The 24,688-nt window shown below is 42.9% G+C and overlaps 1 protein-coding gene across 4 annotated transcripts in view; it reads left to right on the plus strand.

The window, feature by feature from the left end:
• The window catches only part of SCUBE3 (signal peptide, CUB domain and EGF like domain containing 3), a 109,793-nt gene that overhangs the window by 58,721 nt on the left and 26,384 nt on the right, over positions 1-24,688 (plus strand). For 2 of the 4 annotated variants that reach the window (XM_035123441.3, XM_035123442.3), the window contains exons 7-9: positions 11,995-12,042; positions 19,528-19,644; positions 24,323-24,445. In XM_035123441.3, the coding sequence (XP_034979332.2) occupies positions 11,995-12,042; positions 19,528-19,644; positions 24,323-24,445 (288 nt within the window). The remainder of the gene's footprint in view (positions 1-11,994; positions 12,043-19,527; positions 19,645-24,322; positions 24,446-24,688) is intronic. The other 2 variants (XM_035123443.3, XM_035123444.3) reach the window with 1 other exon arrangement.

Here is a 24,688-nt window from a genome sequence, read left to right on the forward strand (position 1 = left end):
GGAGCTGCTAGACATCCATTTAGCCTTCTCTCTTGCTCATAATGAAGAAATTCTGCAGATGCACTGTATGTTATCCCAAATTATTGTCTCAAGTCAGTACAAACTGAGCCAGCAAGCACCTCCCACTTCCCTCAGAAAAGGGAGGAACTCTCATTTTTCTGTGCTGCGTCATATTAATAAGCACCATCTTGTTTCTTCTTTTATCCTTATCAAGTCTTTCAAGTCTAAGTAAAGCTGTGCAATTGAATACTTAATTATAAATAGAAGTCCATCTGTACTTTTTTTTTTAAAAAAAATGTTTCTTAATGAGGCTTGGCATAGAAAACCAATTGTAGATATTGAGAAGAAGAAAAGAACGTACCAATCACCTCCGTAATCCAAACACCATGATGATAATCTCTTTGAAGTCTGAGCTTAAACACCAGGGACTATGCAATTTTGCAGGTTTTTTTCTCAGTCTGCTTCGGTCCAGACTATGTCTGTGTATTATCCAAATCTAATTAATCTATCAAACAGATATTTCCGCCTATGAGAGTGGCTTCGGAGAGTGCCAGCTGTGTCGTGCTCTGGGACCCAGTGTCCTGCCGCTTGCAACGTACAATGCATTTTTTACATAGCTGTCAACTTCCGGATTGGAAAATAAGGGATCAGCAGCGGTGTGGCACTGGAAGTCACTTCTGCGCATGTCCAGACATGCGCAGAAGCGACTTCCAGTGCCGGGCTGCCCGTGTCTGCATGTATGGGCACCAGAAATCGCTTCTGCGCATACCCGGGCGTGCACAGAGGCAATTTCCAGCAGCTCTCAGCAAGTGAGCGAGCAGCCAGCCGTGAGCCAGGACATTTATGGGGTATTTTACAATCCGGGGTTGCAGCGGGAAACAGATTTCAATTAGGGGGTTTCCCGCCAAAAATGGGAGGGTTGACAGCTATGATTTTTTATGATATATTCACTAATATATGCATTTGGATTTGGATTTACTTGGCTGTTAATTTTAAAGGATGGCTGTGTTTTGGTTCAGAAAGTAAGAATTTGGTTGTTGTTTGTTGCTTAGTCGTTTAGTCGTGTCCGACTCTTCGTGACCCCATGGACCATAGCACGCCAGGCACTCCTGTCTTCCACTGCCTCCCGCAGTTTGGTCAGACTCATGTTGGTAGCTTCGAGAACACTGTCCAGCCATCTCGCCCTCTGTCGTCCCCTTCTCCTAGTGCCCTCAATCTTTCCCAACATCAGGGTCTTTTCCAAGGATTCTTCTCTTCTCATGAGGTGGCCAAAGTATTGGAGCCTCAGCTTCACGATCTGTCCTTCCAGGGAGCACTCAGGGCTGATTTCCTTAAGAATGGACAGGTTTGATCTTCTTGCAGTCCATGGGACTCTCAAGAGTCTCCTCCAGCACCATAATTCAAAAACATCAATTCTTCGGCGATCAGCCTTCTTTATGGTCCAGCTCTCACTTCCATACATCACTACTGGGAAAACCATAGCTTTAACTATACGGACCTTTGTAGGCAAGGTGATGTCTCTGCTTTTTAAGATGCTGTCTAGGTTTGTCATTGCTTTTCTCCCAAGAAGCAGGCGTCTTTTAATTTCGTGACTGCTGTCACCATCTGCAGTGATCAAGGAGCCCAAGAAAGTAAAATCTCTCACTGCCTCCATTTCTTCCCCTTCTATTTGCCAGGAGGTGATGGGACCAGTGGCCATGATCTTGGTTTTTTTGATGTTGAGCTTCAGACCATATTTTGCGCTCTCCTCTTTCACCCTCATTAAAAGGTTCTTTAATTCCTCCTCACTTTCTGCCATCAAGGTTGTGTCATCTGAATTTGGTAGGTTTGCCTTTAAATGTGAACTTAATCTAGTTTCTTCCACCATCCCTATATAGGACATAGGACCACTTGGGGCCATTTCTGATTACACATCTTCTACACAAATATATATGCCCACACAAATGTGTGAGCATGTTGGAGATTGTAGCCCTGCCGGACTTGGGTCATTAGTTTGGCACCTGAGCCTTTCCATAATCTCCTAGTACAACTTTTTGCCCTCAGGTAGGGCATCTTCACTGACATATTCCTTTATTTGGAACACACACACACACTGAGAGAAAGGTGACTTCATAGTTTCTTTTGGCAATTTGTTCCATTGCTGAACTACTTTTTAGAGTTAATATGTTCTTTTCCATCCAAGCTTCAAATTAAATTGCCATGGTATAATTATGTTTCTTCTATTCTTATTCTCTTCAGATAATACTGTGAAGAAGAATTTTCCCCACCCTAACCTCTTTGAATATGGGCTCATCCACACCTCTGTTTGCATTACCACTTTCCCTGGGGAAAACCCGCTCTTTTTTGCTGAATTGGAACAAATGGCAGTTATGTTTTCCACAGATTCAGTGGTATAGAGTGGGTTTTCCAGGGAAAAGCTGCAGAGGCATACCTAAGGCCCCTTGCTCACTTGGCAAGGAGTTGCATCAGTGCGCCCCCCCCAAAAATAAAAATCACTTTACCACAATAGCTGCATTAGAAATTACAATATTTTACTTGAAGAGTCCAGAGTAAGGACAAGGGAAGGAGGAAAGGCGAAAAAAGTCACACACCCGTGTGCCATGGCACAGGAAGAACCGGAAGTTTCTCCCACATTTGATCTCGTTACAATAGCAGTGGCAGATCACCACACACATATACACCAAAAACCTCATAGTCTGATAGGTGTTTTTTGTCCACCACCCACCACCCCCAAACTGGGCCTGCACCCCCCAGCAGGGGCCAGTTTCACCAATGCCTGGATATGTCTCTGGAAAACTGCAGAGCAAATGTGAAATCACTTGGGCCTGTGTGTAGATAGTGCACGAGACAAGTGGAAATCTGGATAAATTTTATATAGAAGTTGTCACTCTGCTGCTTGCTCTCCTTCCTCTTTTTTCTTGGATGGACATATGCATTTCCTTCAGCCTTTCCACATGTGAGTTGTCTCCTAGACTTTTCATTCCCCATATAGCTTGACTCTGAAATGTGTGTTGGCAGAACACAGATATTCTGTTTGCTAAGCTCTCACACAAATGTTGTCTTGATACAAGTAGTGCAGGAACACAGAGAGCCTTCTGTAATACCAGCAATGCTACAAGTTCCTAATGCACATGCACACATACCTCCTTCCCTGTGAGGAAGATGTCTATTATTCTGGCTGGTTCCAGGCTGCTGCTTTTTTTTTTGGCTGTGATTCAGCCACAGACCAGCAAATTCAGGTTACACAATTAATGTGGATTTGCTGTTCTTGCACGGGAAACCCTCTTCCGAAAACCCCAGGTATTCTGCAGGAAGAAAAGCAATGGGAAAATGCACTAGGAAGTAAGGGATAAACAAACTGCTTGATGCAATGTCATACAGTATAACTCTCCCTGTAAGCAAATCAGAATGAATGCACAACAACCAGTGCAGGGCGTATAACCTCTGCACAAACTTTGTGCAGGAGGAATGCTCAGCAAACAGGGTGTCTGGAAGCAACTATTATCAGGGGATGCTATTGATATCAGCTCCAGGTTTGGAGAGCCATTGGACAAGATGCCCTCTGAAGGGAGAATAATAATAATATAATTAATTCATTAATTAATAAATAATAAATAAATAAATATATTATTTATACCCCCGCCCATCTGGCTGGGCTTCTACAGCCACTCTGGGTGGCTTCCAACAAAATATTAAAATACAGTAATCCGTCAAACATTAAAAGCTTCCCTAAACAGGGCTGCCTTCCGAGAAGAGCCCTGTTCTCTGAACACCTCCCACTACATCACCTTATTTCTGTTCCTGTAATTCATTTGCTTGCTTCCCCCCTCTAGACACAATTTTCACTACCAACCACAGGGAAAGGACAAGATTAGGTCCCTTTTCCTTGTTCCTGTCACTGCTCGCTCACATGGAGAGGACAAGTGAACCAGCTGTGTCTCTGTGTGTGAGCAGCTCGGCAGTCACCCACAAATTAATCAGGAGAAGAAGCTTTTTGATACACACATTTTGGCTGCCATTTGCTTCTAGGGAGAAATGGCCCCTGTGAGATAAATAGCATGAAGATGCAACAAGCTAGGGACAGGGAGGAAAGATTAATTCCCTCCTAACCAAGGTCCAGAGGGGGAGACATGAGGGATGGGAACAGCAGCAATGTCAAGCAGAAGCCTTGGTGGAAGTGGTGATGATTGCCCTTTCTAAACCCTAGGAGCCAAGCTGATGCCACCCCAAGACACTGCATAGGGTGGCAGTCTTAAGCTCTTAAAAAACAGCCAGCAAGAGAATCACAGTTCTGCCATGTGTAGTTTGGGGGATAGCAGTGGGACAGATGAACATAGTAACACAAAAGCTACCAGTAAAGGATTGTTCTCTGGGGTGGCTCAGCCATGCTTCAGGTTTCTACCGTAATAGAAAATGGAGTTGAAACACAAACGCACGCTCACAATTTTGCTTGCCAAAAACATCCACAAATAAAATGTGGTTGCTTAATACTGCAGATACACAGTTGTGCTCAGTAAGTTTGGAAATCCTTATGGGCTGAATAACAAAGACAGTTTCAACTTCAATCAGTAGATGCTGCAAGAGTTAGCTGGGAGTATACTACATGTTTGGAACTTGGCGTTCATACAGTATGTCTCTTTAAAACTGAATTGCAAACAGATAAAAGTCATGGCTAGTTTTGCCCTTTAGCTTGATGTTGTGTAGTTGATTTTTAAAAAAAATTGAAAATGGGGGGGACGACAATGACCAGCTTGCAAGCATGGTATGGTATGGGATACTTCAGTGGTTTATCCCCAACTTGTGGTCCCAATCTGGATCAGGCCCCCACTCCTAACTATCAGCAATGGGATAAGCCCCCAATTGTTCCAATGGCAGCTTTCTTTCCCAATGCAAACAGCAAGTATGGTCAGCCTCCTACCCCAGCTATTGGTTTAACAAAAACAAAAAAAACAGGGACACACAATGCCAAGCTATGTGGTAAAACTCACGTTTAGTCCAGCTCAATCCCCTGCCAGCTATTGGTTAAACAAAAACAGCAACACAGCGCCAAACTTTGTGGTAAAAGTCACGTTTAGTTTGGCTGAAATAGTTAACATTGAGTCTGAAATAAATGGAAGAATGTATAATGGAACAAATGGAATAATAAATCAAGTACTACAATATTAATAGTGTGGGTGAACATCTCTTCTATCTGTCTGTCTAAAATAATTTTAATATAAACATGCCAGTCAAAAAATAGTTTGAATGTTTCAGACATGTACTCTTGTCAATGCACAGGAATTTCAGAATTTTAAAACACATTGAATGAATGAGTCTGCCTGTTGCACCAGATAGTTGTTGTCTTCTCTTTATTATCCTCTTTTTCCCCCTCTGGGAGGGTTGGAGAGGCTAATATTAGAACATAGCAGCCTGTTCTAACCAAAAATTTGGCATCACGATCTCTCAGCCTGAGAACAATTGTCGGAATGAAAGAAAACCCAGCACATTTGATTTGCATGTATTTTGGAATAATAAAACATCAGAGAGACATAGCAGCTTTACTGGTTTCAGATGCATGTGCAGCTTGACAGCAGATTAATTTTAAGACACCCCATGTAGGAAGTAATCAAGCCACAAATTGCTGTAAATAATTTCTATTCTTATTGTAGTTTTTTTTTAATGGAATAGAAACCAGCTTAGATACTGCCTTTGAGTGCATCTGCTGAGGTTCTCCGTGCTCTCCATACAGTTTTCACATGATAGTTTCTTGCTGGAATCAAGCAAACCTTGACCCTTGCACTAAATACTTTGATTTAACATCGAGTGTGATGATGCTCCCATACCAACCAAAGTCAGCCCAAATCCTGCTCTCCCCCTACCTCCATTATTGTAAGTTTAGAATACATATCTGATCTCAGTTGCGGCAGTAGTCGAGTGTCTTACAACTAGTTTGTATTCCCAAGACATCCATTTGGTGCTGTTATTTTTATGTTATGTATGGAGTATTGTGGTCCAGAAACACTGGCGCCTGGATTCTTAGCAAATAAACTTGGAAATAAGTCTCACTCGTTTCAATTGAACTTCCAAGTAATGTGCTTAAGAGTGCAGCTTTAAAGCTTGATCCCGAGCATGGGCCAAGCCTCATCTTTAATTTTGCTCATATGGAATAATGATTAGTTTTTTATTTACCAAAGTGGAATTTTAAAAAGTAGTTCTCTCATCTCATCTTGTATGGCTTGTCTTTACGCCACATCTTCCTTCTCGCCATGCAATACTGTGGACAAACTTTGTTTTGTGCATTACACAAGCATGAAAGAGAAAACTCAACATAGATAGCTTACAGTGAAGGTTCTTGTTACTTTATATATACAGTACAGCACAATCTTCTGGGCTTTCTTTAGTAATGTAATGGTATTAATTCACATTTAAGCTAATTGACTGATCCATCCATTTGCTAGGATTTCATGAGATGTTGTACTTAAAAGCCAGTTATAACCTTTCCTAACAATCAGCTTACAGTGTAACACTTGACCTATAGTTGTTTTTCATTTATAGTTGGAGACTGAGACTTTTTCCTGAAAGTAGCACTTCTATTGAGCAACACTTTTATTTTCCCAGAACCCAAACAGCAATATTTTGCTGATGAGAAAACTCAGATGTTTTTCACTCAGCTAATGCATCAAGCAGGGTGTGTAGACTTAAAGTGGAGCAATTTAAAGCAATGAGTTTTTAAAGATCTACCCCTCCCCCTTTTAAAAATCACCAAGTAAAAAGGAAAGTTTAAATCAACTTTTCCATTTTGAAAGTCACCGTGCACACTAACTGCTTGCTGAAACAATTAAAACATACTAACAACTAAATACATACTTTATCCCAGGGATGAGAAAGCTGTGGGTTCCAACCCAGCCCCCATATCAGTGTGTGAGGGATGATGGGAGTTGTAGTCCAACCAGTAGCAGTTTATGTGGGGTAGTGCAGCAAAGGTACCCTTCCAGTGTTAGCATAACTACAGCTTACGTGGATGGCGCTGGAGTGGGGTGGGTACATTGGTGGGAGCACTGGATTGGCTCTGCCAGCATATCCACAAGGCCCTGAATTTGCCCCTGCCCAGCCCCAGCCTTGTCCTGCTAAGCTGCAGCAATGCCAGGTATTGAAGAGCAGTTCTACAGATCTGCCCCACCTCACTGGCTGCTATTGCTACATCTCGGCCAAAGCTTCCCCAGCCAGGGCCGTCTTAAACATATCTGGCGCCCTGCCGCCGTGGTTCGAAGATCCCTCTGGCGCTCCCCCCGCCCCGTTTCTCAGCGTGGCTGTCTGGTGGGCACAGCGCGGCTGCCGCGGGCACAGCAGCACGGCGCCCCCTGGCGCCCTGCGCCACCCAGCCTTGCCATAGGGCCGGCCCTGTCCCCAGCCTTGCTTTGTACAGTCTAGGGGTCAGCAAACGTTTTCAGCAGGGGGCCGGTCCACTCTCCCTCAGATTTTGTGGGGGGCCGGACTATATATTTTTTTGGGGGGGTGAACTAATTCCTATGCCCTACAAATAACCCAGAGATGCATTTTAAATAAAAGGACACGTTCTACTCAGGTAAAAACGCTGATTCCCGGACTGTCCGCAGGCCGGATTTAGAAGGCGATTGGGCTGGATCCAGCCCCCAGGCCTTAGTTTGCCAATCCATGGTCTAGAAGCATAATGTAAAGCCTTTCATCATGCAGCCCACATACCTTTTGCACTACAGATTCATGTCTCCTTCAAAACAGGAGGCAGATTTCTCTTTGTACACATGCAAGGCTACCAGGGGCTGTATTAGTCCTGTTTTCTACTACTGCTGTCAGCCACAACGTAAGGCAGGGACAGCTACTCTGTGCAAACTTCCAAGAGTAAAAGAGGATAGCTAAGAAATGCTTGCTCAGGGCAGACTCAGCTGTTTCTCTGGCTCTCGAATAAGTAGCTTTTAAAAATGTATCCCTAGTATTCAGGTCTTCAGGCAGAAAAAAAGGCTGACGGTTGTACAAAAGTTCTATTTTGTTTAGGAACTTATTCTGGGGAGCACATCAAAGAATACATTGAAAAGGCAGGGATTACATGACACACGGGACACCCCTGCACAGAAAATGGAAACCTGGCCTTGCAAAGCACATAGCCTGAGCTTTTCCTCTGTTTGCCCCTGCTTCTAGCTGCATGGATGGGAAGGGAAGCAGTGAAGGTTGAAGCATCCCATTCATGTGTACTGCAAGGCACTCTCTGCTCATAGCTGCTCTACTTGTAAAACACTGTCGGATTGTGCAGGCAAGGGTTATTACGAGGCATCTAATCTCCCCTCCCAGTGGGGGAAGCCCAGGGGACAGATTTATAGCTAGGCGAGGGGGTAAGATACCTGCATGGATATTTATAACTGCCCTTTTTTGTTTTATAGCCAAGTCTTAGCAAACAGCCATCCTCGCCCACCCCCCTTCACCCATCCTTCATTTCCGCTGAAATATTTCATCATTTCACAGGGAATAAAGTTTCCAGCGAGGCAAATGCAAACCCACTCCCTTGACCGAGCACTTTGAAATTGAATGCGGTGTGTTTGAAAAGCTGCTCCAAGCAGGTCGCCTAATACAGGTCCCCTTCAGATCACACCGTGGCAGGAAGTGCAGTGAACTTGCTTGAATGACAGTTTCATTAGGCCATGGCTGGTGTTTTTCATTCCCCCCCCACCCCATTTTTTTTAATGCTGCTTTTAAAAATGTAGATAATGAATAACATTCCTCTTATAGAGTTGGGTCAGTCCTAATGAAGGTTGCCTTGTCCCTGGGATCAAAGGCTGGGGGAAGAGAGGGCAATAACTTTTAAGGATCAGTTATTTATCTTCTATAAAAATGATTAGTGAATAAAGAGCTGCACAATGTGGAAGACTAGCCTCTAACACATGGCAGCAGAATGAAAAGAATGAACTTATATGTGTATTTAAATGCATTGGTGCTGATAGCTGTGTATATTGCGCAGCATTCTGAGGATTTAAAATGTTTCATTCTTTAAAAAATCTCAGGTTCAATACCTGGCATCTCTGACTAAAAGGATCGTGTAGCATGTGATGGAGAAAAACTCTTCTCAGACCCTTGAGAGCCACTTACTTGTAAGAGTAGACATTACTATGCTTGATTCAACAAATGATCTGATTCAATGTCAGCTTCTTACATTCGGTCGTGGGGCGATTGCTTTACATATCCCTTGTCTCCTCCCATCATGGCCAACAGGAGACGACAAATGTAAATATATGCAGTATTACTTTATTGGCATAATTTATTGGGCACAGAATATTCCAACATGTACAAATGTAATAGGTGAATGTTGCTATATTGATGGCAGAAAAAGTTTACACTGTCCCCCCAAATTAGCGGTGATCATGGTGATTTCAGAAAGTGGTAGATCTCACAGTCTTGCGCATTGATTTTACTACAGTTTAATCACATGCTTGGTAAGCTTGGTATTCAAATATTGTTTTTTAATATGTTGGTATGAAAGTACTGGCAATAATGCAAGTGGAAGGTGCATGAGCAAAATAAAAGGGGATTTTAAAAAAAATTGCTATACTGTACATCCATAAAACTGAAAAACAATTGCATTCTTGGGGACTAGCCATGAAGAAAACATCACCTTTTCTCTGCTGTAGAGGAAAAGAGAACATCTCTTTCCCCCCATCCTCCACCCCTATGTAGACACACATTCACCCAAATGGTTTGCATGAAGGGGAAGGTTGATCCTTCACAATCTGCTTGATGAGGCCTATTCACAAAAGCTCTGCTTATCAAGTGCAAGATACGGAGGTATTATTTGTAGCAAGATATGCTGAAAATTGTGAGCTCCACTTGACCAGGAGCAATGGGGAATGAACTATTCCTGCCCATTTATTCTTTCCCATTTTCAGGGTGCATCTGTCTTTTCTCCACACTCTTGACTCTGGGATTTGGTACTCATTAGGTCTAACAAGCCAGCACTCAGACGCTATGACTCTCTCTTGCTCCCTTTGGGATAACTTATTCCACATGCTTGGTGTACGCTGCCCGGTTGCACGCTCTCTTGTGTTGCCAGCTTGTTGAGCTTTGGGTTAGGTTTGTCCAATTAGCTGTTTCTTTGTATTGTTTGTAAGTGCAAGGCATTAATATGGGTCAGCCTTGTGATGTCCCAGGAATGGCAGATGGTTTCATAAAGTTCTCCTCCCAGTGCTGCTGCAAACTTCACATATTCATGTCCCTTTAAAGGAGGAACTAGAGGCTTGTACAAGTTCATTTCTTAGGAGGGTCCAGTGAATCCACAATAGGCCATAGCTCCAGGCTGGGATAAGTTGATCCTTATCTCTTAGTATTCCCTATTCCTTTAGCCCAAAATACCTTGTGCTGCTCAGTACCCATTCCTAATAATCCTTGATGACATATGTTCATCTGAGGTGACTTCAATATGCTTTGAACCTTTGCTTCTTCCACTGAGCATACTGCTGGTCTTCAGTTTCAATTGGTTTCTTTCTGAAACAGAATTTTAGTTTGCCACTCTTTTTGAGGCCATTTGGTTGCTATTCCAACATAAAAGTGTGGATGAATTACATAGCATCTTTTTTTTAAAAGCCGCTCTTGGCCCCAGATCAGCAAACGACTTTTGATATGGTGACGCTTTAAAAAGCATTGCACAATTCAGCACTGGCAAATAATGCAGGGAAAACCTTGAGAAAGCCTTTGCATGTGTATAGTTTATTATGCATCATGGCCTAGTTGTCCACAATTGTTCCCAGGCATCAGCCCAGGTATCTAAAACATATGTTTCTCAGAGAAGATGCGTGTTCAGTAAAGCACTGGAAGCAGACTTGAGAGAACTCAGCTTCCTTAGGAAATAGAAATGTGTGATACCGTACCTTCTATGCATCTCTAGCCATGAGTTACACACAGCCAATTCTTCAGATGCCATTATCTGAAGAGGCCCATGTCATTCTGTTTAAGATGACTTGGTGAAAGGCATTTAGAGCCCAAATATGAGGGATTGCATAGAGCAGGACTGTTTTGAATTTAATCCCTTAATGTGAAATAAATTGTAATCCTATGCACACTTACTTGGGAGTAAGAATAATTTGGCAGCATCCAGTTTATGCATCCTGTCAGTGCAAGGATTTCTGCTTCTGCATTAGGACTCCCGCAGCTGCTGTGTGCCCTCCTAAAATCTGCTTTGGGGGGGGGATAACAGATTTAGGGGGCACATGGGAGATAGTTGCACCACCCCTTGGGCATTTCGACTCCTAAATCCACCTCTGCTCAGTGCTACTTTGGATACAACTAATTGAATGCAGTGGGACCTATTGTTGAAGGATCATCATGGGATAAAACTGTTGTCATTCATTTATCTTCTGCTGGAAGAGCTCAGCTGATAAACTAGCATCAGCAGAGACCTACAACTAAGTTTGCAGATGAAAACCTGACAGATAAGCAGATCTTGGGTTCCAGACTACCTTTTAAAACAAGTTGGTGGGTGGCTTGTTCTGTATTCGCTGAGGTTCTGTCTTTGCTGTTCTGAACAGTCAGGTTTGCTTTACATGCATGCTGCCTTACTGTCCAAATGTAGTTCTCCTCCTCTGTGATAAACAAGGGCTCTTTCAAAGCTGCTTCTACATCTGGCTTGAGAAACTACTGTAGTTTAATATAGTAATAGAGTTCAGTTTCTCTCTTTCTCTCTTTTGTCTCTCTTTTTATTCTCAGCCTATGCTCTGGAAAAACCCACTAGTTGGTATTCTAGCACAGCCTGATATATGGTAGTAGACAAGCGGGGGTGTATGATGATTGGTGAGCAGGAAGGAAACCATTATGAAATTGATCCATTGGCCAAGTGATTGGGTAGTTTCTTTCAGCCAGATTTGTGGGGGGGGGGGAGGGGAGGGGAATCACTGAAATTTTGTGACTCATCTGTGCTTTGGGAATATTTACATTTTTTTAAAGCCAGCCTCCTTGCTAGATACTGTTTCTAAACCACTTTTTTATAATATTAAACAGGGGAGAGGCACCTCCAGCAGCACGTTACCCCCCAGACGTTTTCTAATGGTAAATATTTTTGTTCTCTATCTCTATGAGGAGTTTTAACTCTAGCTGCATTTTGTATTTTCGAATATAATAACTGGGGACAGGGGCCTGAGCTGTTGTACTAACTGCATGCCTCACTTTGCACCCTAGAGAGTAGGGCAGAAGGAACACTCAAAGGGGCACTGGTGCTTACTAACTATCTAACCTGCCCCATCTCTGCTATTTCTAAATCTCTTTTTAGCCTTTGTAATCTGCATGGTCCCCAGCTATCAGGGAAGAGCGTGCAGGCCTGGAGCTACCCAGATAGTGGAGAAAAAAAGACATGCATGGCAACAGAATTATCCTACAAATAACAGAACTTTTATGCAATGTGGGGCTTCAGATGGCTGCTTGCTTTGCTTGGGCTAATAGACTGTTCTTTTGCTAGAAAATATAGCCATCTGCTTTTAGGGGTAAGGGGCAGTGTGTGTTCTGTTATTTGCTTCTGTATTGTGTAATTGCTAAAGCACTTTCCAGAAGCTTGTCTGTCTCCTGCTAGCTACTTAGCTGACTTTCATCGCTTACATCCAAAATCTACAGCAGTCTTTAATGTGCCATTAATGTGTTCAAGGATAGCATAATTACATCAATGGAAACACAAAGGCAACAAGGATTCAATGACTTGCCCCAAAACGGTGTTGAGATTCTATGGCAGAGCCAAATGTGGAGCCTGTATTTGGGAAACTTGTTTTTGAGTTACCTTTCTAATTGCCGCCATATATTACAGCAAGTATTTGCTTCTGTTCTACTACCTAATGAAAGATTTGTAACTTAAAATAGCATGCTATAACAGACCTGGATAAAGATGGGGGGTTGTACTTTGATTACGGTAGCAACTATGAGCATTGCATCCATATTTAACTTAAGGACACAGCAGGAAACTTTGAAGAACCATGCCAACATTCTGTGGATGTCACCAGCTAGTCCCTACTTGCCACTTTTGACTTGATAATGCTGGGTTAGCTCTAATTCACATTGTTTTATGCAGTTCTGAAGTATAGACTGAGCTGAGTGCATCACTACTCACTTCTTCCATGAGGATTCACATGAGAAGAAAGGCTATGTGACTGTGAGAAGGAAGGGGATCTGCCTTTTTCTGAGCTGCCTTATTTTGTGTTGGTAGAGTTGAGGTAGGAGATAAGCAGTGATGAAGCAGAATGGATGAAAGGAAAAAGGAAGGTCATTTTGTCTCTTACCAACAAGATAATATCTGCAGAGACTTAAGGTTACCCCCACCACTACACACACAACAAGGCAAAACTCTTTCATATGGGTTGGTGCCATAATTGGTGGTAGACAACCACTATTTCTAAAAACTTAATATGCTGCATAGTCTTCCAAGGGCTCTTTCAGATGATCATTTTTTTGTGGATGATACTATTTCATCACTCCTTGATGCTAGATGTTTTGCACCAGATATGCAGTCTGTGTCTCAAATTGTAGTAATTCTCAGTTGTTTTGCTTGTCCCAAGCTTGAAATGAAGGCTTCCTATTACTAAGTGATAATTTTTGTAGGGCATCATCTTTACATTTTTCACAGCACTAGTAATAAGCTTTCTTTCTTTTCCTGTCTGTCTGTCTGTCTGCCTGCCTGCCTGCCTGCCTGCCTGCCTCCCCCCCCACCCGTTTTTTCTACTTGGACCACCCACTGTCTATTTAAATCACATCAAAGACTCTGCATTTCCTTCATGGTGAATATGCTTTTGTTTGTTTGTCATAATGGCATCAATATAGTAGCCCAATGACATGCTGAATATGCTTGTGGGAATATGCTTTGGATGTAATAATGCTTCTGAAACAATTTGGTGGGTGATGCTGGGGAGGCTACTTACAATTTTGAGGGGGGAAATAGCTGATGAGGAAAGGGTGAAATTTCCCCCCTTTTCTTCCTCCTTCCTCCCACCTTTCTGCTCAGCTGAACAAAATTGCCTCCCACTGTTTGGGGCTTCATTACACACATCAATTACCCATCAAACATTTTTGCACCATAACGAAAGTCAACATTACCCCACACCTGTACTCTGGACTGGATGGAGATTGCAGACCAAGGTGTCAGCTTTGTGGTACTTCAGAGTAAGGCTGGCCCTGGCTGTTGTACATTCATCTATGTCACATGTTTCCTTGTCTTGGCAGCTCAAATGTTTTGCTCAACAGTTCTGATCCGACTGTAGAAACATTTTGTTTTCAGCTTGGAGATGTCTGGTTGACCCTTGTTAAACAACTCCCATGTTCCATCCTGGAAGGCATTACTTCTCAGTGAATTAGCTTTCTGTATACTGATGGCAGCCATCATTCTTCACCTGATCTTAACATTGGCAAAAGGTTTACAATCAGAGCCCTCTGGAGATCCTTTGTCATTCAGTTCCTGTGCGAGAGAAATACTAAACACTGGAAAGGGATGCTGCCCCTAAAGATCCTGATTAAATTTAGACTTGATTATCACTGCAGGAAGAAGTTTCATGATGCACCTCCATACCACAAAAAACAAAGACAATCCAGGAAGAAGGATTCCAACCTAGACTTCTCCTTGACACACTAGATTTTAATATGTAGAAGTATTTTCTATGTTTTCCCCTCTGTGGGGCAGCATTTTACTATGTGAGCTCCCACCTACAGCCTCTGAAGTGGTGCAACCAAGACATAGGTCTTCTACTTCATTAAGGACTATAATTACTGATTTGGCAGGATCCCACAAAACAGAGGCAAGAGATGTCTGGGATGTTGACTTAACATGTATGGAACTTTTCTGTTTGTTAGCCAGTTGTGTTGTAGCCTAGTGTATCTGCTGTGTAGTGCTCCAGAAGCAAGGTGGTCTTGCTTTTCCCTGTGCAACATGCACATGTGCATGCTCTTTGTGGTTTTGTGGATCATGTTGATTCTCTTAGATCTGGAGAGCTATGTTCCCCATAGTCTCTCAGGATGAATAGAAAATATCACGCATTCTACTGTCTCTTAATTTTGGAAGAGAGGGTGCAGTAGACTGGTGTCCTCCACCAAGGGGTCTTCCAGATGTTGGACTTCACCTCCCAACATCTCTTGACAATTGGCCGTGCTGGTTGGGGCTGGACGGAGTTACTAGTCCAACAATATTTGGAAGGCACAACATTGGCCCCAGTAGCAGCATGAAGATGGAAAAATGCTGTTGTATCGTAGAGGCTAACTGGTTACTGTGATGTGTACGCTTTTGTAAATAACAGTCCATTTCATCATGCATCTGAATTATCATGTTTCCTCTCTCCATGAGCCATGTTGCTTGTCTTTATTGATTTGCAACATTTTCTTTTCCTATATGGCTTATTAGTCCATTTCCTAATACTGTAGAGAGAGGTTAACAGCGTGATATGCTGTTTCTTAATGTGCTGCATAAGATATTCATTAATATGAACAGATGACATATGCAAATAATACAAAATGCCTCAAGGCAATAAAATTCAATACAGACTGTAAAGATTTACAGAAGGATCATGTAAAACTATGCTAGGACAATAAAATGCAAAATAAAAATTCACTGTTGATGGGTTTAAAAACATCTAAACATTTTAACAACTTTATTATATACCAGTCATTGCATAGCTAATTATGTAATAGCTACATAACTAACTTGGCATATGAGAATATAGTTAAACACCTCATTAGTGCTTATGGCTCAGTGGCCCAGAAAAGATCTTAGTTATTTCCCCCAACTTCTGAGCACCACAGGATGTTGATGACCTTTTAAAATTCTGTCTGCTTTAAGGCCACTGCGTTCTTAGGCAAGAAATGTTCCATATGTGCATTGGTGCCTGTGGATCTGCCTCATATGATAATGGTTACTATGGATCTGCCATTGATATAATCAGCTCAGGGTACACCCCGTCCAAAGTTTAAGATGGCAAATAGATATAAATCTAAGAGTGGGATATAAATTTAATGAATAAAACGTTAGGCTGTTTGGAAAGAGAGAAGATGACAGTGATCATGACAGTGATGATAATGATAAATATTATGCCAATTTGGTCCGAATATTTCAGGTTGTATGTTATAATGGGTGCACAACTGCAGTGGGAATGTAACCACCCACATTGCTTAGTCTGAAACCAAATGACTGATCAACATGTGCTATATTAGTGGAATTAATTAGTCTCTGAAATCGTATTTGTGGATTTGTACATGGAGAGAAAAAGCAAGTTTACTGTGCACTAATGGTGCTGAGGTGTGTCCTCCAAAAATTGTCCTACAGGGTAGAGCAGAAGAGCCAGTGTGGGACCCTCAGGTATTGTCAACTCCAACTTTCACCTGCCCTGACCACTGGCTATGTTGGCTGGAGCTAATAGGGGCTGTAGTCCAGGCCATCAGGAGCGCACCACATTGGCTACCCTGGATAACAGAATGCACAACTAATATATTCCGTCAAAATGCTGATTAGTAAATTTTGTGTCTTGCTTGTTTTCTTTGTTTTATTAAGATCAAGCCGCCTAGACTACATAAGCTTGGAGTGGGAAGGAAGAGTTGTCACAGGGTGACAGGGAGACGAAGGCAGCTTCAGTGATGGAATGTTTAGGGAGAAATGTAATTAGCAAGTTGCTTCACTTTTATGCCCTGCAGAGTGCCTAGCAAAATACGGGTCCAAATATGTGTGATGCATTTCTCCTAAAGCTCCCATTAAATTTAATTGAGGTAGATTGCACCCTAAAATGTGTAGTAATTGTAGAAATTGTAAATGAAACTGATATACAGTGCTAGTGTGCAAAGAGGTGCCCAGTTTGGGTGAAGCGGCAAGGGTGTGTGTGTTCAAAGAGTGTGATGAGAATTCAACACTCCTTTCTTCCTAGTCGGAAGATCAGCTCAGACCACTATATAATAGTCTAGTTATTATATTGTAAGAAAAATGCTATTGTCTTAGCTACAAGCCCTCCATAACTACACATCTTATCAATGGTTGTAACATTACCTAATCATTGTACTGGAGACTGTGATTTTTTTCACTTCAGTATGTAAGCATATTGCTGGTTAAATATGTTAAGAGGGACACGTAGGAGCTTTTCTATGAAACTGGAGTGTTCTTAATGAGGGCCACCCACAACGTTCTGTTCTGAACTTCCTTCTTCTGGAATAAGAGATTACGTGTTGCCCTAAAATAAAGTGTTATGTAACCACTGGTACCCTGAACATGAACTCTCGCTGCCTTTGGAACATATTGTTTGCCTTTTCTTTCGGCCTCATAACAAACCATAACTGGCCCTTTTGCATACCAAAGGCCTAGACTTCATGGATGCTTTTCACAAAGTATATTTAAGAGGAAATAAAATCTTCAATGACTTGCTTTGCTTTGGCCCAGCCCTGAAACTACAAGAGTTAAAGTACAACATTTGCTTTGATGGGTTACATTACATAAACTGAGTAGTATGTTTATAGTATTTTAGTTTCATAGGCATGGGTCGCTTTTAGACGGAAAGCATTCCAATTTCTTTGCTCACTAATACCCAAAACAGATTACATTCCTTAGAGCCCAAGACACATAGTCACTAATATTTTCAAATATTAATCTTCATTAACAAGCTACTTGGTTTCTATGCAATGTACTTTGTGGCAAGAACAACGAATGAAGATTGATTTGCAAGCACATTTTAGAATCATAGAATCATAGAGTTGGAAGAGACCACAAGGGCCATCCAGTCCAACCCCCTGCCAAGCAGGAAACACCATCAAAGCATTCCTGACAGATGGCTGTCAAGCCTCTGCTTAAAGACCTCCAAAGAAGGAGACTCCACCACACTCCTTGGCAGCAAATTCCACTGCCGAACAGCTCTTACTGTCAGGAAGTTCTTCCTAATGTTTAGGTGGAATTTTCTTTCTTGTAGTTTGAATCCGTTGCTCCGTGTCCGCTTCTCTGGAGCAGCAGAAAACAACCTTTCTCCCTCCTCTATATGACATCCTTTTATATATTTGAACATGGTTATCATATCACCCCTTAACCTTCTCTTCTCCAGGCTAAACATCTTTGTCAAGATGTAAATGATGTGTGTTAAATACTTCCCCGTCCTGAGTAGCAAGCATCTGAGTTGGTTAGAAGAATTCAATTAAAGTAAAATCCCAGCCAATGCTGTTGTTGTTCATGTACGCAAAGGCAGGTTATGTATGTATCAGCAGTGGTTGGCATAGTAGGGTGGCACTTCTGATTGGTCACATAATGTCTGTTTGTTGGGAGGAAGAGGGAGAAGTGGTGAAGAGTTTGGCATAGTGCAAATGCCCCAGCAGAGCCAGTTCCTGCTGGTGTTTGCACTGTGCTAACCTCTCCGCCATCTCCCTCTCCACCTCCTGGGAACTGCCAGCAACACAACTGACCAGAGGTCAGGTGAGAAGCAGAGTCCCACCACACTGTCTGCTGCTGGTATGTATGTATGTATGTATGTATGTATTCATTCATTCATTCATTCATTCATTCATTCATTCATTCATTCATAGCATTTGTATCCCACTCTTCAGGCAGAAAGGCTCCCAGAGTGGCTTACATATCAATATCAATACGTATATATAAACAGTAGCTACCAATTACTACAATCCAAAAAGTTACAGCATAAAAAGAAAACGGTGGGGAAGGAAGATGAAATCAAGCAAACTTATGTTACCAGGTTCTCATATCAACTAACTGACATTGAAGCAGATGGGTCTAAAAACAGACCTTGTTGGACCCTTGAGAAATAGCCTAGTTTCCCTACCTTCCCTGAGGTCTCTGCAGCAGAAATGTGTTGATCTTATGGGGAGTGGTTTGGCTTTCTGGAGCATAACTGGCTTCTCTTTACTCCACCATTCAGAGCAGATGGTTCTGCTGCTCCATCTCAGTCGGTTCTGAAATCCTCCATGAGTGGGGAGGAGCAGCCCAGGCTTTCTAGTGAGAGCAGTAGCATGTGGAAATGGCAGTGCCTCGTGTCTGCTTGTTCTTCTTTTCCTCACATGGCTGTTGGAAATGATGGGGAATGGGGGTGGCAAACCAATTATTCCCTTTTTAACTTTTCTGCCATGTACACACTATGACAGGAGTGCCCTGAACTATTTTTTTGCAATGTCTTTGGCTGACAAAATGAATTTATTTGAAACAGATTATCTGACAGGATAATCTTGGGCACTCTGCTTTCTTTCTTTCTTTTTCTTTTTGAAAGTTTGATGTTGACTTTATTTAAGTTCATAAGCAGAAGTGGAATATTTTGTATACCTCAGTCTAGCACAGTTCATGGGAAATCATTTGCCTCAGGATTCCCACTTTGTATTTTTTGTGTGAACTGCCCTGGGATCTTTGGATGAAGGGCGGTGTACAAATTTAATAAATAATAATAACAAGAAGAAGACAGAACATCACCCAGAAACTTTATAAAAAAATCATATCTATCCCATCAACACTCGTATAGTCTTCAGGAACTGTTGTTGAAGTTTTGAAGTATTTACGCCTACTTTAAAAGTTTTCTCTGTTGTTGGTTTATCTTCTTTCAGAAACGTGTGCTGTCAACAATGGAGGCTGTGACAGCAAGTGCCATGATGCAGCCACTGGTGTGCACTGCAGCTGCCCAATGGGATTCATGCTTCAGCCTGATAGAAAAACGTGCAAAGGTAAATGGCAGCCAAATGTATACCCAGTGTATGGGACAGGAGAGCATGTTCCACAGAACAGGACTGGGCCATGTAGAGTTCCTTCTTCAGTTTACAAGTTGGAAAGTCAAATTTTACCTAGATGGGGCACTATAATTACCTCACGTCCCCCAGTGCCCCCTTCCATGAACTGCCTCATTTAGTTGTTGCCTCCACAGAGCCGTCAATGCTATCCTCATCAACTGAGTTCCATAGTAACTCTGTCCTTAAAATTTATTGTGACATGAATTAAAACTGTTGATCCAAATCTAAGAGATGATTGCAGCATTTTCACCAGAGGCTGCTGTTGACAGCTGTCTTAGCCATTGCTTTGACCTGGTTTTCCAAGTGTAGCAATGGGTCCGGTGAGCAGCCCAGCGTAGTAAAACGTCCATGTTCTAGCTTCATTCCATCTTCACAGCTCTACCAAGTGCCATTGTTTCAAAAGCCTGCCAACCTTTTAATTATTTCTTGACATAGAAATAGGAAACATAGAAAATTGCCTTGTATCACATCAGACCATTGGTCTACACCAGGCATCCCCAAACTTTGGCCCTCCAGATGTTTTGGACTACAATTCCCATCTTCCCCGACCACTGGTCCTGTTAGCTAGGGATCATGGGAGTTGTAGGCCAAAACATCTGGAGGGCCGCAGTTTGGGGATGCCTGGTCTACACTGACTGGTGCTTGAACTCCAGAGTTTCAGACAGGAGTTTTTTTCAGCCCTGTTTGGAGAGACAAGGGATTGAACCTGCAGCCTTCTGCATGTAAAACATGTGCTTCGCTGTTAAGCTACAGCCCCGAGGACTTTCTCAAAAGATTCTCCCCTCTTCCTTCGCATCCCCCACCACAAAGAAGTGCAGTTGTTACTTATTTGTTGAATGGGACATTTTCAATACAAGATAGCACGTCTGTTGTGGGGAATTTCACATTTACCCAGCACTCAAAACTGTGCTGATTTTTTTGCTAGGAAAATTTGCTAGGAAAATCTACTTCTCAGCTATGGTGTCTTTTTGCAGCTGGGAGTGTTGAGTGAAATATCATTCAAGTCTCCTGAGTGTTTATTGAATAGTGCCCATAGCCCCAAGCAGCACAGCTCCCCAGGATGCCAGTGCCATTTTAAAGGGGGATCAATTTATTTTTTGTTACTTTTGAAGCTGAGCATCAACCTGCTATACAACTCTCCTGGCCTTATGCTGCCTCCCTCCCCGCACCCTCCTTCCCATCACAGCAATGCTCATCCATGGACTGTTGGCATTTTGGAGACTGGGCCTTCCAGAGTTAAAGCTGTATCTCACACTCATAAATATGTACATGTGCGCGCGCACACACACACGGCTTCCCTCCCCCTCGGTTAATTACATGAGGACAGGGTATCACGCTATTGCTGCTGGATTGGCATTAGCATGAATACGAGCGAGAGAAGCGTGTGGGCTTTTTTATCATCTGGAAAGGCTTGCAGAGGAAAAGGTGAGGCTCCACAAATGGAGGGCGTCTGCGTTCTGTCTCTGGCAGCTCCAGGGAAAGTGACCTTAGTTAAAAGGGGGGGGACCCTTCTGCTGAAAGCTGTCTAACCGCCTTACTGATTCCAGACCCCATTTGCTTCATTATTATTTTTCAGAGCTCACCGCCTCCAAGATGCTAGAGTTTCAGGAAAGCATAATAACCCAGAGCCGTAGCCCCTGTGTCTGGGATTTTACTACAGCTTGGAGCTGTTTTACTGCTAGTTCACTTCACTCACAACAACAATGATAATGATAATGATAATGATAATGATAATAATAATAATAATAATAATAGTAATAATAATAATAATAAGCTCCAACTTCATGGTTCCTGCTAGAACTGATGGGATGGGGGAGACACAGGGGAGCAGCCTCGGATGAGGTTTGCTTGAACTTTCTTTCTGGGATTCATCAGCCTTGGTTCATTCTATTTTACAGACCATTTCCTAGCAATAAATTTTCTGGTTTGTAAGTAAAAATATCCCTTAACAGGTAGCAGAAGCTATTTGAGAATTTAGGGAATCGTGTGTGAGAGAGGGGTGTGTGTGTGGGTGTGGATGTGGGAGAGAGAAATGTTGGTTTTTGCAAAACAGCCAAATTGTAAAGGTTGTTTTTTTACCACATTTATTTTCAAAATCACTGTTCTTTGAAAACTATTTCCTCTTCCAATATAGTTATTTGCAATCCCTCCTGTTTATTATTTGAGTGCTCAGAGCTAGTTAACCATTGCAATCCAGACAGTGATTACAGTGGTACATTGGTTTACAACCATAATCCGTTCCAGAGGTCCGTTTGTAAACCAAAACAGGTTGTAACCCAAGGCGCACTTTTGCCAATGGGGCCTCCTCCCCAAAATTGTTCATAATCCAAAAAAAGGGTTGTGAAAAAAAGAAGAAGTTTGCAAACCAGGACATGCACTTCCAGGTTTGATGCGGTTGTAATCCAAAACGTATGCAAACCAGACTGTTTGCAAACCAAGGTACCACTATATTGTGATTTTGGACCTAAGACTGGTCTTAGCCTTCATGTGCAGGGAGCTAATAAGGCTAAGCCACTGCCACATCCCCACCCCAACCCACAATCCTAAGGAGGTGTTGCGGGGATCATAGAACTTTCCCTCTGCCTGTGTAGAGGGAGGCCAATGAGCAGATAAGGGGATCTGGTCATACAAGTCTCCCTGTTGGGGGCTCAGCAGAAGAGGCTTTGGATCCAGCCAATTCAAAGCTCTCTCATTCCTCCAACACATTCCGGAAATTGCCAGGTTGTTGGTGGTGTGTCAAGTGTGCTAGTCCTGGGACTGTACTTACTTTCCTGCTCAATGGGGCAGGCAGAAAAACAACAGAACAGGGGGGAACACACCTTTTTCTGCTGATGTGAACCTACCAAGGTGTTGAATTCTCTTTCCCATAAGATTGTCCTGCTCGACTTCTCATCCAGATACAGTAGGAGACACCCTACTGGGGCAGTACTGCTCACTTGACCTCCAGTTGATCACATCACTGCTGCTTACCAAGAAGTAGAGGGTGATGTGGCAGTGAGGTCGGTGCAGTGCAGACTCACTTGCAAGAGCACCGGATTGGCTCTGCCAGTGTGTTTCCACTACACTGGCCTTACTGCTGCATTGCCCCTCTACCTCCCAGTAAACAGCAGCAACACAACCAACCAGGCATCTTGTGAGTGGCAGCAGCCCACCACTGCTACTGTCCAGTCATTGGTTGTTGTGAACCTTAGCCACATATCTGTCCCTTCTCAACAACTGTTGGCTTCCTGCTCATCTTTAACATAACTCTTCTGCTTCAGAACAATGCTCTAGGTAGTCTGCGCACTGTGTGCATGACCAACATCAACTTAGGCAACAGAACTTGTGCACAAGGATGTATTTTGAGCAACTGCCTCTGAGGAAGGTGGCCACACTTGAAATGTCATGGTGGGCTACATTCTTCTTACTATAAACAGCCTCACATAGCCCCCTTTGAAGTTCATCTCTCTCACCTTTCCAGTGCTGTTCTGCTCCACCCACCCCCAAATTGGCAATGGATGCCACATTTTGGACAGAACTTAATTGCACATCTAAGTCCTTGCTTGAACTGGTTCCTTTTGGCTCAGTGCTCAGCTAAGCCAAGGTTTGGCTTAGCATGTTTGTTCAAATCAGGGCTTGTGGTTATTACTGGGGACCCCCTATTTTTCAAAAGCGAAGCAGATCAGAAGGAGCAGAGGTTGGATGGGTGCAGGGGGGAGAGGAAGCGGAGTCCCCTCCACTGCATGGGTTGAGTGGGAGGGGGTGGGGGGGTGCATCAAGCTGCCGTCAGTGGGGCAGCCAGCAAAGCTGCATGTCCACTGTGGCTGCTGCTGCTTTTCTGCTGACTGAGAAAAGCTGCTCCACCTCAGTGCCAGGGGAAGGTAGTGCCACGGTGCCTGGAAGTGAAGGGTGATCAGCTGCCCCATTCTCCGTCAGCGTGAGGGAAGGCAGCTCATATCAGCACCGTTATCAGCTAAGATCATTGTGCGATATTCATGGTGCCTTGAAATTGGCTGCTCTCTTCTCCCTTGCACAAGGAGTGATAAATTGCTGCATATTGCCAAGTCAGAATTGTTATCGTGATGTGATTTCAAAACTGATTTTGGCCAATATATTGAAAATTTGCACACTGCTAAAACAGACCATAAAATATATGGTATTACCATGCAAAAATGACAAAAAAAATAGTGGGAGGGAAGACAAGGGATGGGGCTGCGGATCCCATGGGTGCATTCCGTGGATTCCCAGGGGTCCCCGGACCCCTAATTGGGAACCACTGGCCTAGAACAAACCTTGATTACAGCATATGGGGAAGGAGGAGAGAGCTTAATCACAAGCTCTGCTTCAAATGGCATGCTAGACCAAATTTTGGTTTAGCTGTTACGCCACGCTGAGCTAAAAGGACCCAGGAGGAGCAAAACTGCTATAGTTCCCTCCCTGAGATCCTACACATTTATGCTAAGCCATGGTTTAGCTTCGTGTTATGTTTTAACGTCACCTGTATTTTTAACTCAGGAGTACCGCCCACCAATTCCATTTCTTCATGGAGTGGGCATGCATTTAACTGTCACAGTTTCTTAACTAATTCCCTTAGCTAAGCATGTTTTGCCTTGTGTTTTTCCTCTCCCTACTGCAGATATTGATGAATGTAGGTTGAACAATGGCGGCTGTGACCACATCTGCAGGAACACAGTGGGGAGTTTTGAATGCAGTTGTAAGAAAGGATATAAGCTGCTGATCAACGAAAGGACATGTCAAGGTAAAGTCATCTTGGGATCTTTGCTGAAAAGAGTGGTGCAGCTATTGTATGAGTTCAAAGGCTTTAGGCACTGAGCTAGATTTGCTCACAGTTGTGGCCTGCAACGTTGGAATGGTCCTTCTCCTAAGCACACAACATGCTCCAGAGCTAAGAAATTATGGGACAGTTTTCAAGGAAACATGATAGCCAGTCATTTGTTCTGTCTTCCATAAGAGTAAAAAAAAGTTGAAATTCTTTGGAAGA

Source organism: Zootoca vivipara, chromosome 7 (assembly GCF_965207765.1).
Source record: "Zootoca vivipara chromosome 7, rZooViv2.hap1.1, whole genome shotgun sequence".
In the NCBI taxonomy this organism is placed as follows: domain Eukaryota; kingdom Metazoa; phylum Chordata; class Lepidosauria; order Squamata; family Lacertidae; genus Zootoca; species Zootoca vivipara.